Here is a 16,709-nt window from a genome sequence, read left to right as displayed (position 1 = left end):
CTGTCCGGGCGGCCTGAAGCTCTTAGGTATATTTTCAGCGATAACTTCGTTCTGTGTGTGCTGAACCAGAGGCAGCGTGCGATCGCAGCTGTAGGAAAAGGTTGTAGTTTGTCCTGGTGCTCGTTGCCGTCTTCCTGTGGCTGGTAGGGATGCATGGAGAATGTTGTAGTGGTTTGATATGTTGGTGTTTTTAAAGAGCTACTTGAAAGGAGGTCGCTCCAGCAAGCAGGTGTGTGCTGTGTGAGCTCAGGAACAGGGTGCTGATCAAGGAGTGCATCTTTTGGTTCAGTACAACTGTTGTGTGTTTCTCAGTTCTGCAGCTTTGAAGTGGTACACATGAGATGCATTACAGCTATTGTGTTGGCTTTGTTGTGTGACACGTCACTGTTCTTACAATATTTGGAGTTGACAAGGGTCTGACTTTGGTTTTATGTGAACAACAGCTTTTGAGCCTCCTCAAAGAACAAAAGAGTTTCCTCCATGTTCTCATTTCAACCCCGAGGCTCCCAAAACCAAATGACTGCACTAAACTCAGCTTACTGCTTTTTTGTTTCACTACATAGGATTTTTACTGCTGCCCTCTGAGTTGCTTCTTTCCATTTCCTCATGGGAAGCTTGTTAAGAGCTGCTTTATCAAAACCATATGACAGAGATGACTGTTTCTTCTGGCACTTAGAGCCCTTAGAAAGGTACGCAGGGAAGTGATCAGCCTTACCACACGCTTTAAAACACTGAGGCAAGTTTGTCAAGAGGCCTCTGATTCACCATCTAGTCTCTGCTGGCACAGGCCCACTGAAGGCAGGAGGAATCCCCAGGCTGCAGTTCTCTTTGCTAATGAATGTGCATGCAGCTGAAAGCTGGGCCTTGTCCTAATGGATGGAAGTAAAAGTTTACGCCTGTGGTTTTTGGGGTGTTCAGAACAAAGTGGGACGAAGCAAACTACGGTCACAGGATGCAGAAATGTGAATAGTCATTTTACTTCTGCCTATAATTCGTATCATTTGAACACTGCAGGAGAGTATTTTGAAAGGAGGTGTGGAAATGTGACAGAATTCATCTTTCATCGCTCAAACCCAACGACCTGGTCTGTTTCAGCCCAGCAGCTGTGTTTGTAAACATAGCAGTGAGCATGTGCTGGGGTGGCTGCTGCGTGGAGCTTTGAGAGGAGCAGTGCCAGCACAGCGCAGATGCAGGCACGCACTGGAATGGAACAGTGCAGAAAATGAGAGTGAATGCGTCTGGTGACTCAGGTAATTAAGGGGCTGTAGGACACGAGCAGATCTGAGAATCTCTCTGATTATATCTGTGCAGAGAGGAGCTGGATTGTTGCAGGCTTGGTTGTGCAGACAGCCTGGAACTTCTGCTTTCAAGGCTGTGACAGAAAGCCCAGCTCAGGCTGACGAGGCAGTGTCACGTAGGACTGACTCAAAGTGCTGCTTGTGGTTGTTGGTGAGCCAGCAGCACAGCTTCTGTTCTCAGAGCAGACACTCCACATCTCTGTGTGGTGCCCAGTCTTTAATGCCTCATATTCAGCAACTCCTGAACCAGTTGTAGGCAGGGTTACCCACACGGTGCTTGTCAGCAGAGAGCGGTAACCTTAATTCAAAAAGGATTTATGGAAACTGTTGAAAGTATTTGCATGCCATGCTGTTTTTCTTATCAGTACGTGCAGCCCCAACTTATTGCTGTGGTGACAGCCAGCCTTGGGTCAGCAGGCCTCTTCTGCTCCAAGCAGGGCTCATTAGCAGGTGCTTGGTTTGCTCTCCTTGGTTTGGTGGCACAGGGAAACGTCCCCGTGTCCAACTTGTGGCTCACTGTGGTTGGTGAAACCCCTTCCTTTGGAGGTGGTCCTTGGGGCTGCTTTGGTTGCTGATAGGTAGCAGTGGGACTTTCTGGTGCTTGGGAGTTTCCTTTGTGTGCTGCATACTGACAGTATCTTTTCTCACTTGTTTTCATGCTCTTTCTGATTGAGCAATAACACAGTGGGTAGATGCACATCTGTGTGTTTTGTAGATAAGTCCACGAGTTGCTGTGTTCCATACAAACCTGCAGAACTCTTTTTAGAAGGATGAAAAACTTCCTTGAGTAATAAATAAATGTGTTGAGCAGCATTCAGATCGGTTTGGTCACGTGAGATGGCAGCATCTGAGGACTTTGTAGTACCTTGTTTTCTGAGCAAACGCAAAATGCTCATCACAAAAACAGCTTTAGCTTGCTGTGCTTGTTGGTGGAACACTGAGCTCAGAGGGACTCCCAGTGTCAGCCCGTGACTGCAGGGCTGCTGCTGGAATGTGTGCAGCAGAGCTTTCTGAGCAGCTCTCAGTGGATGGGCAGCAAAACACACGGTGTTGGTGTAAGGAAGTGTATTGCAGGAGCTGTGCTGGGCTGACTCGCTTCACCTTGCAGTGAAACCTTTATTTTGTGTACTTTTTTCCTCAGATTCTTTGCATTCTGACTCTCCTGCAGGCAACATGAAAGCACTTACACCAGCAGTGCCTGTGTGCAGTCTGCATTGGTGAACAGTCTGCAGTTCCCTTATCAGTGACAGGTCCTGTTTTCCTTCTTGATGGGAAAGGACACGTGGGGGGTGCTGGCTGCGTGGTTCTGGGGAGCAAACTCTTGCTCTCTCAACAGTAAATTAAGTTGCAGCGTTGAAGGTATCTTTGTTTCCAAATTCTTTTCCAATACTACTAAGAAGTATCCACTTCATGCTTGAATTGCTTGAAATAATTATGTTGTATCCTTATCTTTTGGCCCAGTTCCTGCGTTGTATCAGAGCGATATCTATTGCAGGTTGTATTTAGAAGCTAAATGCTTTCGTGGGGCATCTGATAATGTAATAGTTGAGAAAAATGTACACTGCCTGAAATGCTTTGCTGGGAGCTTAATGCACAGAAGTGCAAATTGGCTTCTCTTGTGTTGGGAAGTGCTCAGGAGAGCCATACCCAGCCTGTTGGTGCTATTCTGTGGACAGTGGTACGTTCTTTACATTGCAACATTTGAGTGACTTCTGCTCAGTAATCCTTTCTGAGGTTTAAATTCTGATTCTGACACGTTCAGGTTTCCTTGTGTTGTTATCAGTGGCTGCAGGTTTGCTCTGGCAGTCAGTAGGCAGCTCGGAACTGAGCAGGCTGATAGAGAGATGTGAAGAGGGTGGGAAAAGCTGGGTGTGTTGTGGTGACAGAAGGGACTGGGGAGGAGGAAGCTCTTGGTGTTGTAAGCTCTGCAGGAGGAGAAGAACTGTTTGAGCTTTAAGGCTTGAGAGGAGCAGCTTTGCTTCTGCAGCCTGCACAGAACGAAGCAGGTGTAGAAGTTGTCCCTATTGAGAAACATAGACTGGAATCACGGTCTGTTTTTATGCAGGTGAGCTCCGGAAAAGCAGTGCTTAAAGAAAAAGAAGTTGATATGTGTATATTTACTGACTCCTCCTAAATCCAATTTAAGTGGTGTTTTGAAGTTTGCTAAGCCACAAGTTTTTTTATGTAACAAGATAAAGTGCACTGATAGCCTCCCCTGCACACACCCCCTCCAGTTTGTGCCTATGGAGGCTGGTGACAGCTCTGGGGCCTGTTCCAGCCCTAAATGTCCTGTGAAGGATGATACAGGGAGCTCCTCCCTGCACCATGGGCAGACTTTGACCTGCAGGGCTCTGTGTGCAGGAGATAAGGACAGGCACTGCCGTGCAGGTTTTGGATTCTGTCAGCATTGCATCTGGGTCTGATTCCCATCACTTGGGTGAGATGGCTTTAACAAAATGTTAGCAGGGAGCTTCTGCTTCTGGATGCAAACTGTACCTTATGTCAGCCCTTCTGAGCAAAGCAAGCTGTCCTGGCAGCAGCATTCCTTGGCTGTGTGTGGGTAAGGGCTCCTGCTGGCTGTGTTGATCAGGTATTGCATCACTGCCCAGCTCTGGTGTGGTCGTGGCTGAAATGCTGCACAGCATGGTTTGGTTTATAGCCCAGCATTTAAAGCGTGGAAGGTCTTACAAGAAAAGGAGCTGCCAGTGTCATGGGAACAGTTGTCTTTAATAGATGAGGGGTAGGGCAGTGATGCTGATTTAAGGACAAGAAGGCTGGTGAGGTTTTCTGGTTCTGACAATGTTGGCCAGGTGTGGATTAGTGGTGCAGGGAGGTCCTTCTTTGTTTTTCCCTCTTTACTCCATGGCATGTTTGCTGCTTGGTGGAGCTGTGCTGTGTGCTGGGACGAGCAGCATTCCTTGGCATCAGACATTGCAAGGACAAAGCGCTTGCACCAGGGAAAATGCCCTCTGAAGGCAGTGGGATTCTTTCTCAAGGAAGAGATGCAGAGTGTTACTCCTATTTTATACTATGTATCATCCACCAGAACCCAAAACATCTCAAGTTTCCATTCATAGTCTGACTGAGGAGCAGCAAAACATAAAGCATAATTATGCTGACATAAACCACGGTGTGTTTTTAGTGTAGCACAGCATTCTGAATGGTGTCCTGTTTGATATTCTGGTTCTTAGTTCTAAACTCCATGGGTGATTGTACTTCTGGAGTGTTTGGATGGCAGACAGTGAATTGGTTGTTCTTTAAAATGAAAACAAAACTTGAGAATTGATTCTAAACTTTCTTAAACCATTTGTGCTTTGTCTCTGTTCATCCAGCAGTGGATGTGCCTGATGATGGTTTGTAAGATGGGTTTTTTGAGGTATTTAAAAAGAAAGCAATTGATTCTGATTTTTAGTCACGAAAAAAAGCCTAGGGTGAAATTTCTTCCTAGTGGGAGAAATCTGTTGTTTGCTTTTCGGTTTGGCAGATGTAAAGGAGCAATTAATTTGTAGATAGTACAAACAGTTCCACTTCCTCTTCCTAGAATGGGTGGTGGTGGTTTGAGGCTGGCTGACCTTGGTAGGCAGTGCTGCTCACCATGTGTGTCCCTCCCATCAGCAGCAGCACTTCTGCTTGGCTTTTGTGGCTGATATGCAGAGAGCAGCTGGGGGAAAAGATGGTTTTACTGCCAGGAGATTGAAAAGTTGCTGCAGTGAGCAAATTTTGCTGTGTAGCGTTGTGCTGTTGGGTTGTTTCCCTAAATCATTTAACTATGGGGGCAGGTGTGCCTGTGGTTGGTGGCACTGGGCAGCAAGGATGAACACAAATGTATCATTCAAGGACAAAGCTGACAAAGCATGTGACAAAATTCTGATCAAGTCCTTTTGCTGTTGCAACTTCAGGGTATTGAGATGCATTGGGAAGGTAAGAATTTAATGTGGGGGGTGGGGGAGTATGTGCAAATTGTAATGATGAGAGGTGGGTTGTGTTAGTGTCATTTCAAACCCTGACCAGAAGGACACAGTAACCCTCCTTTGTGCCTGCACAGGGGTAGGATAAAGAACACAGAGCTGTATTTACTTTGGAAGGGCTAAACTGACCTTGCAAATTTGTATTTCTGAGCTGTAGGTTGAGTCACTGTACTGTGACTGTGAGATTATTAAAGCACTTTGAGCCAGTAGCTGAGCTTTCAGAATCAAACCTTTATAGTGTTAGAACCCACATGTTTGATGTTAGGAAAACAACCGTCCCCAAGCAAGCTCTTCTCTGCCTTTCTGTTGAGAGAAGGGGTGGGGAGGGCCGTCCTGAGGCTGTCACATCATCTGAAGTGGTTCTTCCAGCTGCCCCAGCATAGGGAGAATCCATGGCTCTGGTCCCCAGCTGCCTGACAGGCTGCTTGTGGCCCCACACTGGCAGCATGGAGGGGGAGGAAGTTGTTTCTCTGTTGTTTGGGGGATACTTGTGGATGGAAGCACATCAGAGCGATGCTTCCTGGTGCCACTCTAGGGATGCTGAAGGGATGGTCTGAATTTTAGCACTGACTTTGGCCTCATAATCTTCTAAGCGTTTGTAGGTGCTTCTCTTGATTCCTGAAACGTACTGGGAGGGGGGAAAGGAAGTGGATGTGTGGAATAAAAAGGCGCTCTGCAGCAGTGAGTGAATAGTTTAATTTTTTTTTCACATTCTGTAATACCAGCCTTCTTTAAATGCATGAATGGAGAGGATGGAGATGGTCATTACATTTGCTTTCTCTCAACGTTTTAATTTGCTCAGTGATCATTTATTTTTTACACTGACTGAACTCCTTTTCCCCCTGACTCCAGGCCCTATGAGAAAAAGGGAAAGCTAAGGATGCTGGAGCAGAACAATGGATTTCTCTTTCTCTTTCATGCAAGGGATCATGGGAAACACAATTCAGCAACCACCTCAGCTCATTGACTCAGCCAACATCCGCCAGGAGGATGCCTTTGATGCCAGCAGTGACATTGCTGAAGATGGTGGACAGACGCCGTACGAAGCTGCCCTACAGCAAGGCTTTCAGTACCCAACACCCACGGCGGAGGATCTGCCCCCCATTGCTAATGGCTACCCGGCCACCATCAATATGTACGAACCTCAAGCCAAATTCCAGACGTACAGTCAATATCCCAATGGTTCTGCCAATGGTTTTGGTACAGCTAGAAACTTTAGTCCCCCGGAGTATTACCACATGGAAAACTCGAACGCGAGGCCGCATGAAGTTCTGGAAAAGCCTTCCCCTCCACAGCCACCCCCAGCCCCACCTTCAGTTTCACAGACGGTGATTCCAAAGAAGACTGGCTCACCAGAAATCAAACTAAAAATAACCAAAACTATCCAGAACGGCAGGGAATTGTTTGAGTCCTCTCTTTGTGGGGACCTTTTAAATGAAGTACAAGCGAGTGAGTATGCTAAGGCAAAACATGAAGGGAGGAAAGAGAAAAGGAAAAAAAGTAGCAAGCACGACTCTTCCCGATCGGAAGAGCGCAAGTCGCACAAAATCCCAAAATTAGAACCAGAGGAACAAAATGTAAGTGTGATAATAGCTTCAGCCATCTGTATGCCTGGTATTGTTGGTGGAGTATGCTTCTTCAGCAGTGTTTTTTCCTCTCTTCTGGGTGTGTATGGGATTAGACATAAGTTGGATGATTTTCGTGGTGTGTTTTTAACATGGTGTTGGTAATGCAGTCTCTGCAAATAACCAGCATGCAGTGGGACTTGTCACATTTCTGTGGGCATCCTTCAGCAGTCCTTCCCTGCTTCTCTGAGGCTGCACATGAATTAAGGTGGAATTGGGTTTACTATCTGAACGTTTCTCTATTGCTTGTTACAGCAGAACCTTGTTCTTTGCAGGGGTTGGGAGGGTATTTTTTGGATTGCAATGCTACTTTGAAGTTGGAATAAGGAATCACCACACTTGTTTTTTGGGCTTGTGGTTGCTTTTCTCCTTGCTATGTTTTTTTTTCAGTTTGTTTTCATTAATGTGCTTGTTTTGGTTTTACTTTCCCCTTATGCTGTTTGTGTTTGTTTTCCTTTTTTCCTTTTCATTGTTTCCCATTTCCTAGAGACCAAACGAGAGGCTTAGCATGCTGTCTGAAAGGCCAAGAGAAGATGCAGTGTTGGAGGAAGCCCCGGTTAGTACATATAGTCATTAACACTTTCTGCTTTGTCGCTGCTTTTCTACCAATTATGTCATGGGTTCTTTAGTTTGTCAGATAAATGAGCCACCATTTCCTTGAAATGCTTCTTACTTTTGTGTCAGAGTTTCTCTTTTGCCATATTTATTGTCTTATTTTCTCCTAAAAGCAGCATTCTTAATCAACTTACGGAGGAGACATTTATTTTTGATTTTTGTTGTGGTTTTAGGATCATTGGTGTGGTTTTTTTCCCCACTGTTGTGTGTCTTGTTTGATCAGTGACTGTTGTGTGTAAATCCGAGCTGTTAAGCTTGTCTTGTTCTCTCTAGGTGCAGCAGTTCTTGCCTTCTCTTCCAACACAAGTCAGCCATGATGTCAAGTTTCAGGTTGGCGATCTGGTTTGGTCCAAAGTGGGAACATACCCATGGTGGCCTTGCATGGTTTCATGTGATCCACAGCTTGATGTGCATACCAAAATCAATACAAGAGGTAAGGGAGGAAGGTCACTGCCAGAACACATCAGGTGTCTCTGGTTGTTTCTGCACTTAAAAAAAAAAATCCCATCTTTTCAATTTCCTCTGTGGGATGGAGTCTGCTGGTGCGTGTGCTAAACAGGACTATTACTGTAATGATAAAAGTAGGGCTTTTAAAATTACCTCCACAAAATGAGCCTATGCAAACTAGGTGTGAGCACTTTCCTGAAGTCAGTGTGTTTATGAGAAGACATCTGGTAAGTCTGAGAACATCCAGTGTGGGCAGGGTGCGTTCATCTTCCCATCCTGAACTACTCTGAATCCGGGCCTGTCTTATTTCTGAACTTTCTAAACTAACCTTGGTATTTCCAACTGCAGCAATTGAGTGGTGTGGAGGAGGAAAGTGTAAACTAAACCAAAAGAGGCATTCATAAAACTGCTTACTAGGACTTTTCAATTTCAGGTGCCCGTGAATACCATGTTCAGTTTTTTAGCAACCAGCCAGAACGGGCGTGGGTGCACGAGAAGCGAGTTCGGGAGTACAAAGGACACAAACAATACGAGCAGTTATTGGCAGAGGCTGCTAAGCAAGCCAGCAACCATTCTGAGAAACAGAAGGTATGATGAACACTGGTTGTGGAGAGGGGTATCTGTGAAAGTGAAACTCGTGGGGGCAGTTCTGAAACAGCGGTGCTTTATTGTGTGAAGGCTTGGCTGCATTTTGCTGGCAGAAGTGTTACTCGTGGAGATAACTGAAATGTTACCATGCTCCTCCTTTTCCACTGAGGAGCTTGATAGCTTAACTTTGTTCCTGGTGACAGCTGTCATCCTGGGCAAGGAGATGACTTTGCATCTTAGTGAGAATATTAAATAAAGGTAGAATCTGTGCTTGCTTTTAGCTGCTTTTCTGTGTAGACGCAGAACTTAAGTCAGTATTTATGCTAATCAAAATACTGTTGTGGAAGGAGAAGGATTTGTATGGAAAAATATGGAGGATGTAAAATGTAGATAAATTAGGTTTAATCTCCTAGCAGGATCGTGGACTTTGAATGCTGTCTGCTCTTGTCTTTCCTGAGTTCATAGTTCAGGGCAGACGCTTTCAGTGCTGATGGTCATTCAATCCAACCACTGTCTGCTCATATTCCGAGCACGGGGTTCGCTGTCTACCTTTCAAACTGTATCCTGTACATGGAAAGCAAACTTATATCTGTTGCCTTAGAGATGTAAGGACCCTCAGGATGCTTCAGTGTAATTAGCAGCTTGTCTTTGTTCCTTAAGATTCGCAAACCAAGGCCGCAAAGAGAGCGTGCTCAGTGGGATATTGGTATTGCCCACGCTGAGAAAGCATTGAAAATGACTCGGGAAGAAAGGATAGAACAATACACCTTCATTTATATAGACAAAGAGCCAGAGGAGGTTTTGTCAAAAGCCAAAAAGGCCGCTGCTTCTAAATCAGAGACCAAGAAGAACCGGCGTCCAAAGCCAGCATTGAACACCCAGCCAGAGCATGGCAGTGTGATAACAGGATCACCTTCCAGTGCAGAGCTGCGAAGGCAGAGCCAACGGAGGCAGTCGAGTGCGGAAGAGGAGGAGCCACCACCTGTGAAAATTGCATGGAAAACAGCTGCAGCTAGAAAATCCTTACCAGCCTCGATAACCATGCACAACTTGGATCTTCAGAAATGTAACATGTCTCCGGTTGTTAAAATTGAACAGGTTTTTGCTCTTCAAAATGCTGCAGGGGATGGCAAACTCATCGATCAGTTTGTTTATTCCACTAAGGTATGTACTTTGTGTAGTGACTCCTTTTCTCCTAAGTTATTCCAAGTTTATCTTGTTGTGGAGCTTAAGCCAGCACCCGCTATACTTTCACAGTGCACATTTCTTTGGTTGGAGAGATTAAATCTAACATAAGGCAGGAAGCTCCAACAATCTTCTGTTGTATTCAACTTTTAATTTCAGTGCATCCCAAAGCCTCTGGCAGTGACTGTATTGACTGCTGGCCAAGAAGCTCCCTGCAGATGGTCACATACTTGCTGATGAGATGTTCAAAATACTGAAGCTGTTTAATTCTAGTTGAAATAACAGAGCAATTCTCTGAAAACCTTAAAAATCAGGTTATTTGGGGAAAACAGATGAAATTACAGAAGTGTTAATAAAGTATTGAAAAACTAATGATTACGTTTTGCATAACAGACTTCTAAAATGAGTTCTGCCTCCTAGCTTCCTTCAGGTGCACAGCAGCTTCTCGCAGTCAGTGTAAGGAAAAGGTTTAGGACTATTTCTCTGCCTCCTTCTTCTGCCTCTCTACCTGGAGAGTATTTATTTCATCCTAAGCATTATAGAGAAGGTAATGTTTAGAAAAGTCGCTGGATTTTTTTTTTTTCCTTGTATGTAAGGGGAGATGGAGAGGGATGGAAAGTTTTGCAAAGAAGCAGTTCAGTAGTATAGATCACTTATATGTGTTGCATTGAAGGGTTTCTGTTCTGACTGCAGATAGATTAATGTGCCTGGAAGCCATAATACACGGAAGTAGGCTGACAAAATCTTTTTGTGTCGTGTTGTTGGTTTGTTTTTTTTTCCTAAGGGAGTTGGTAACAAAGCAGAAATAAGCGTCAAAGGACAAGAGAAGCTTAATTCTTCATCCAGCCAGAGAAATGAAAAAGCAACGTGCAATGTGCAGAACGCATCCTCTCCTGAAACAACTTCTGGGTCAGCAGGTAGGCAAAGTGCAGGGGCTTTGAATTTTAACAGTCTGGCATTTAAATTCACACGTGAAAACTGGCATTTTCTTGTTAGATAAAAACGATTTTGAACGTCTTTCCATTTACGTTATAGCTCTCCCAAACGTAATACACGAGGAGCCCAGATGTTTGAGGAACACAGGATGTCTTTCTGATGCACTTGAGCTGCTTAAGCCTCTGAACTTCCAGCACTTGCAGCTTGCAGTATCCAAGTCCAATTATTAGAAGGCCAGATGCCTTGTGGGGAGCAGATGGCAAGTTGTTTTAGAAGACAGGACAGCATAGTAGGCATGTGTTAGAGCATTGTAATGGCTTTTGGCACTGCGTGTAAAATATGACAGTGGAGATCAAAAGAAGACAATCTGGAGGTGACGTAATTCAGTAAGGAGTGGTTTTTGAAATATGGGTGCTTTCCCAAATTTTGTTGATGAATTTCATTATGACCTTTGTAGAGGACAGTGTTGTTTTTTTTTTCCCCTAACTGCTTCAGCTCACTCCATCAGCAGCATGATGCAATGCTTGGTTCTGAAGGTGTTTTAGGGGCCCCATCATAAAACGATGATATTTTTGAAGCACTCTGAGGAAAACCATTGGAGCAAATAATGGAACTTGAGACTGAAAAGGGAGAGCCTGGAACAAGCTAGTTGAAGCTTAATTTGTAGCACAGTAATAGAGAAGAGCAAGAGGAAAACCGGATTGAGTGCTTCGTAGATTTGGAACAGAAAACCAATGTGTTTTTTGTGTGTGTTTTGATTCTGAGGAATAGCTAATGGGAATTTGTCCAAACGGTTTTATCTTCTCCCCACCAGCAGGAATTTCATTCAGCAGTGTGTTCTCTCAGCATCATCAAAAGGAGACAAATATCCCTCTGGAGAGCAAATGCAAGTTCCTGAAAAGATGTAGTTCAGATCTTCCTAAACCAAGAGATTTTCAGGTTCCTCCAGTCCCTGTAGTGTCTTCTGTTTTTCATCTATTCTGTACAGTCCATTAGCTATTGCTTCTTTGCTGGTGTGCTGGTGGTAATAGCCTTGGTACAGCCTCAAGTGGTTTTACATTAGATGTGTAGAAGTAAATTTTAGGTTGCAGAAGAGCACGTTGAGCTGCTGTCGTAGCAGGATGAGCAAAACCAGAAAAACACCCTAAAAATAGTGATGGACTCATTACAGTTAAAACACACAAAAAGGAACCCAAACACAAAACCTGCTGGGAAAATCTTGTGAAGTTACTTGGTGTCACTTCTGCTTTAATTGTTTGTATTTTCTCCCTTTCTGGACATAAATGAGACTCCAGGTCAAACGCCTCAGTGGTCAGCATAGGTGGGAACAGTTTCCTCTGCATACTTACTGCAGTTTCTGTACTTCCTTAGCCTTTAGGTAAGCTCATTTAATAGATGCTATGTTCTGGGCTGTGTAAGGCTTCACAGTGCAGGCTGAGCAGACCAGATGTTGTGGTGCAAGTGGGGTTTCCCAGTGCAAGAGGGGCTTCCTCTGCTGGTCTTGGCAGTGGTTCTTTTTTCCAATTTTAGTTGCTATGGTTGCTTCAGCTTTTTGAAACAGTTGTTTGGTTGCCTTATAGCTGGAGATCTCTGGAGATAGGTGATCTCTGTTTTGTTTTCCTTGGAACTAAAAGCTTTACCTTCACAATGGCTCTTCAGAGGCAGGGGTTGGTGAGAATTCTGAGCCTCTTGTTTTTTTCACTTCCATAGGTTTTTTTGGAGATGTAAAAAACTCCATCTGATAACACCTGTTACAGTGTTAAGTGTTAAAGTGGGTTTTCCTTCAGTACACACTGAAGTATAGGTCACTTTCAGAGCTGTTTCCAAAGTCCAGACAGTTGTTGATCCCCTCTCATGGAACATAACTGCAAAGTCCTTCTTTCAAATTTAAGGTCACTGGAGTTTCAGGATGCCTTTATGTGAAATATTGGACAGAATGACTCTGGGAATCCTTAATAACAACCTGCAGATAGATATATAGAATTCTGTAGTGCTGGGAGAATAATTTTGTGACCTGCAAACTGCTAATAAGAGAACTGTGAGAATTCATGATGCCTCTGGTTTCCACGTACAGCTGGAACAGGATTGACCCAACCTTGTCAGGGTGAAGTAAAGTGCTGGTCTGAAACCTGTCCTGAAACTCTCAAAGATCAAAGTACACACGCAGATGGGATGGGAGCATTGTGGAGGTGATGTGCTGCATCCTTGGAGATCAGGGACAGGAAAAAAGTGCCTGTTACTTTGATTGATAGTGACTTTAATATTGGCTGAAGGCAATAACTTGAGAGTTTCTTCTCTGATACAGGACTTGCATCTTAATTCTGTTTTCATGGTGAGGCAGCACGGGGAGGAAAGGCATGATGGATTGAATCAACTTTCTGGTCACAGTTTCCCAAACTGACTTTTAGTTGCTTCAAAGAATTTCAGCTGAACGCAGAGGTGACAAAAGATGACCTCTGGCTTCAGTGTTGAGATCCAGAATAGTTGTGTGTGTATCAGTGGATGTCTCTCATTGCAGCCAGAAGTTACACTGCTGCTTCTGTAGGTAAAACAACCAAACTGAAAACCGAGAATAATGCTTCATAAAAGCTGTGAGATGTCAAACTTCAGCTCTCTGTTGAAACAGCTCCCAGTGTCAAAACAAAACCCAAACTGTACGTGGTATCAGATGCTGTGTAGGTGTTTCACAATATGACCTTTTTGGAGACAGTGTAGCATAGAGGGATCTTCTGAATTCACTTATCTTAGTTGTTAAAAAAAAGTAATTCATACTTTCTTTTGAAATATCATAATCTCTGCCCTTAATCTGAGTTGCTTTCCTGTAGTAATAGTTCTAGAAAGCTCAGTTTTTTGCTTTGATTCATCGCAATAATGTGTTCTGATCGCTGCTTCTGTGCTTTCTGTTGAGCATTTAGATTTCATTTCTATTGCACATGCAGTAGAGAGGTTCTTGCTTTACTGTTCTGTGGAGTCCTGGGTGAAGGCTCACAGCCCTGTAGGGCACACAGCTGTCTGTGGGAATGAAAACTTGCAACCTGATTTTTGCATCTTCGGTTTCTGGCTTGTTTTAGTTGAAGAAGCTGATTGTGGATGCCTGCCATAAATACCAAATATGGACTATTTGGTTAAAAATTAACCAGGGCAAAGACTGAGAGGTGTGTTCTGAAAATCCATTTGCTTGAGCTGGATGCCAGCTTGTTATTTTTGTAATTATTGTTATTGCAATGCTTCTTTCTGTCTATGGAATCAGAAGATGCTATCTGCAGGCCACAGCACCGGTTGGCAAATAGCTTGGCACTGACTTTAAAAATAAAACATTCAAAAGAGGACAAGGTCTTGGCTTCGTTAATTCAGCTGTTGATTTGGTGCTGGAGGTGTTGCTGCAGCACAGCAGTACAAGCAGTACAGTGGTGTAACAGAAACCTTTTCTTCCTCCTTCAGGTTCTGTAGAAAAGAAGCAACAGAGAAGATCGATTCGAACCCGCTCAGAGTCTGAGAAATCCACCGAAGTTGTGCCAAAGAAGAAGATCAAAAAGGAGCAGGTTGGCTTCCTCCATGTAGAGAGTTAAAATATATTGTATTCATAAATGTTGTGGCTTATATTGGTGCCTTTTTATTTTTCTCCATTTTTTTCCCCATCGGGTTTCGTTTTGGACTATCCTTCATGAAATCCCCTTGTCAATACCATTGCTGTGACTCTGCTACTGGCATCTTCACAGTATCAGTCAGGCTATGGAAAATGGGAACTCAATGATGCAAGACTCCTAACGAACCTGCCATGTTTTCTTTGAGATTTCTGTTATGAGCAAAATGATTTTGTTTCAGTAATTTCTCTTTGATGGAATTACCACCAGGTTCCTTCCTTTTGCTCTTGATTTAGCTGCTGGTTTGTATTGAGGTTTTGTTTTTCAGATGAAGTTAGACTGATTAATCTGACCACTTTTGAAAATGGACTCTGGGAATGATTTAATAGTCAGACTTCTATGTTGGCAGACATCAGCAAAACAGTTCTTCTGGGATATACTTTCTTCCCCCCTTAACTAGATCTAACATGTACAGGGCATTCCTTTAATCTGGATGTGAGACAGACAAATGTTGTTGCTTTAAAACAAACAAACACAAATTCTGCGTGAAAACGAATAGGAAAGTTCAGTGAATGGACGTAATTTAATGTTTAAAAGCTGAATACTTTTTAACAAGTTTGTCAAAGTTGTTGGTTCTTTTCCTTACGTGGTCGGTTTTCACTCTCCGTTTTCCTCTTGAAACCAGAGAATTTTATGTGAAATGTTTCATAGGATAGTTTTCTCCAATGAGGATTTCTTAAAAGGGGTGATTGGGCTACAGATTTTATATGGGAAGGGGAACATTTGGGGTTTTTAGCTCTTTTTATTCTAATTTATTCTTTGCCCTTTACACTTTGTTTTGCACTTCATTCACTCAGAGGTTGAAGGCAGACCAGACCCAGTTGCTTTTTTTTCCATGTTTTTCTTTTGATGCCATAGCATTTACATCTGTGCTCAGCAGAAGAGTGTTCTAACTCTGGAAAACTGCAGAAAGAAACCTGAAAGCAACAGAGATGTTGGGTGTGAGGCACCCAATGCTCCTTTCAGCCTCTTGTCTGGGGGTGTTGCAGCCTCCATGTTTTCAGATGTTATTTCACGTTGATAAGTGTTTCTTAATTTAACAAAGGTTTAAGAACCAACAATATGAATTTCATGGATCCCAGTTAGCTTTGCTTGTTTCTATTACCTAGCTAACTAAGACTATGAACATTAAAGTGCTTTTCTCAGGAAAAGTGTGTGACTAAAAATTAAACACAGATGCACTGTAATGCGCCTAACCTTGAATGTATTAAGTTATATTAAAAAAAAAATTACTTCTTACAATTATGCAACAATATTTGTTACCCAAAGTCAAGTTTTCTTGCAACTGATTCCCAAATTAGTCTGCAACAACTTGGTATAAAGTTATAACTGGAACGAGTACAATTAATGGGAAAAACAAAATGTTAATGCTACTGTTACAGTGACTAGTGGAGAAATAAAAGTGATTGTTTAGATTTTATATTTGTATTATGAAATGTATCCTATACAAATCCTTCTATTGTATGTTTTTACCTATTGTACAACAAAATAAAATATTTTTTAAAAAAATTATAGAATAATCCTTAAATATTTACTAAATGTGTTTCTACATGCATATGTAACCACATTGTAAAGAAGTAACTTGTAACCCTTAACCTTAAAACCAGGACGTAAGGCAACGACTTTCCTCTCTAATTATTATCCCCTCACCAAATTCTCGTGTTACATGTACATTGGCAGAGCAGATTCTACTGATAGAGCATCGAGAGCCTGAAGTACTTTTGCAAGACTGTAAACTTGTCTGCTAGGTGTGTACTGGCATTGAGTTTCCAGCTGTATAGAGCTCTGCAATGCTCTGTGCCTTGTCCGTGCCCCCATCCCCGTGGCCTTGCAGCACTCTATACAGGGAAGGTCTGTGTTCCCAGGAGCCTGGAGTGCATGCTTGGAGGATGTGCCTTAAAAGGAGATACCTTAAGTGTCTCACTAACCTGAGTGTCATGCCTGTGAAGGTGAACTTGTGCTCACACAGGTGTGGGGTTGTACAAAGCAATCAGGGTTGGCTGCCACGCTGAGCCCTGCTTCTGCCTGCTGGACACGGCTGAAGTTTTCTGTCGTCTTCATGCAGAAAGGGAGTGACTGGAAAGGACCTCGGTAGTGAACACGTGGCTGCCTTGTCTTCTGGTACTCAGCGTAGGCAGCTAGGGTTAAATCCAGCAGGACAAGAAGGCTGGCACTGAGGAGGGGATGGCAGACTGCACATGAGTTCAGAGATGCTAATCGCTTAAACTTTAATGTTTTCTTTTTAATACTAGGGGAAAAAATTCCTTTGTTTTTAACTGTGGATTTTCCTATTCAAACAGGTTGAAATGGTTCCACTGGCAGCAGTGAAGACAGGCCTGCAGAAAGGTGAGTCACACGCTTAAACTTTCTTAAACTGAAAATTCCTGGCTCTTCATCACCCTT

The 16,709-nt window shown here is 43.4% G+C and overlaps 1 protein-coding gene across 11 annotated transcripts in view; it reads left to right on the top strand.

Moving 5' to 3' along the window:
* Positions 1-16,709, top strand: part of NSD3 (nuclear receptor binding SET domain protein 3) — a 29,244-nt gene that overhangs the window by 350 nt on the left and 12,185 nt on the right. For 7 of the 11 annotated variants that reach the window (XR_006181519.1, XM_042886317.1, XM_042886316.1 and 4 more), the window contains exons 2-9: positions 6,119-6,843; positions 7,379-7,447; positions 7,780-7,939; positions 8,387-8,541; positions 9,202-9,705; positions 10,511-10,643; positions 14,104-14,204; positions 16,607-16,652. Coding sequence is in view for 10 of the 11 variants with exons in the window: in XM_042886317.1 (XP_042742251.1) it covers positions 6,163-6,843; positions 7,379-7,447; positions 7,780-7,939; positions 8,387-8,541; positions 9,202-9,705; positions 10,511-10,643; positions 14,104-14,204; positions 16,607-16,652 (1,849 nt within the window). In the remaining variant the exon portion in view is untranslated. The other 4 variants (XM_042886313.1, XM_042886312.1, XM_042886314.1 and 1 more) reach the window with 4 other exon arrangements.

Source organism: Lagopus leucura, unplaced genomic scaffold (genome assembly GCF_019238085.1).
Source record: "Lagopus leucura isolate 7727_CA_CO unplaced genomic scaffold, USGS_WTPT01 Super-Scaffold_100056, whole genome shotgun sequence".
NCBI classification, from domain to species: Eukaryota; Metazoa; Chordata; class Aves; order Galliformes; family Phasianidae; genus Lagopus; species Lagopus leucura.
This window is presented reverse-complemented; position numbering and strand designations above follow the sequence as displayed.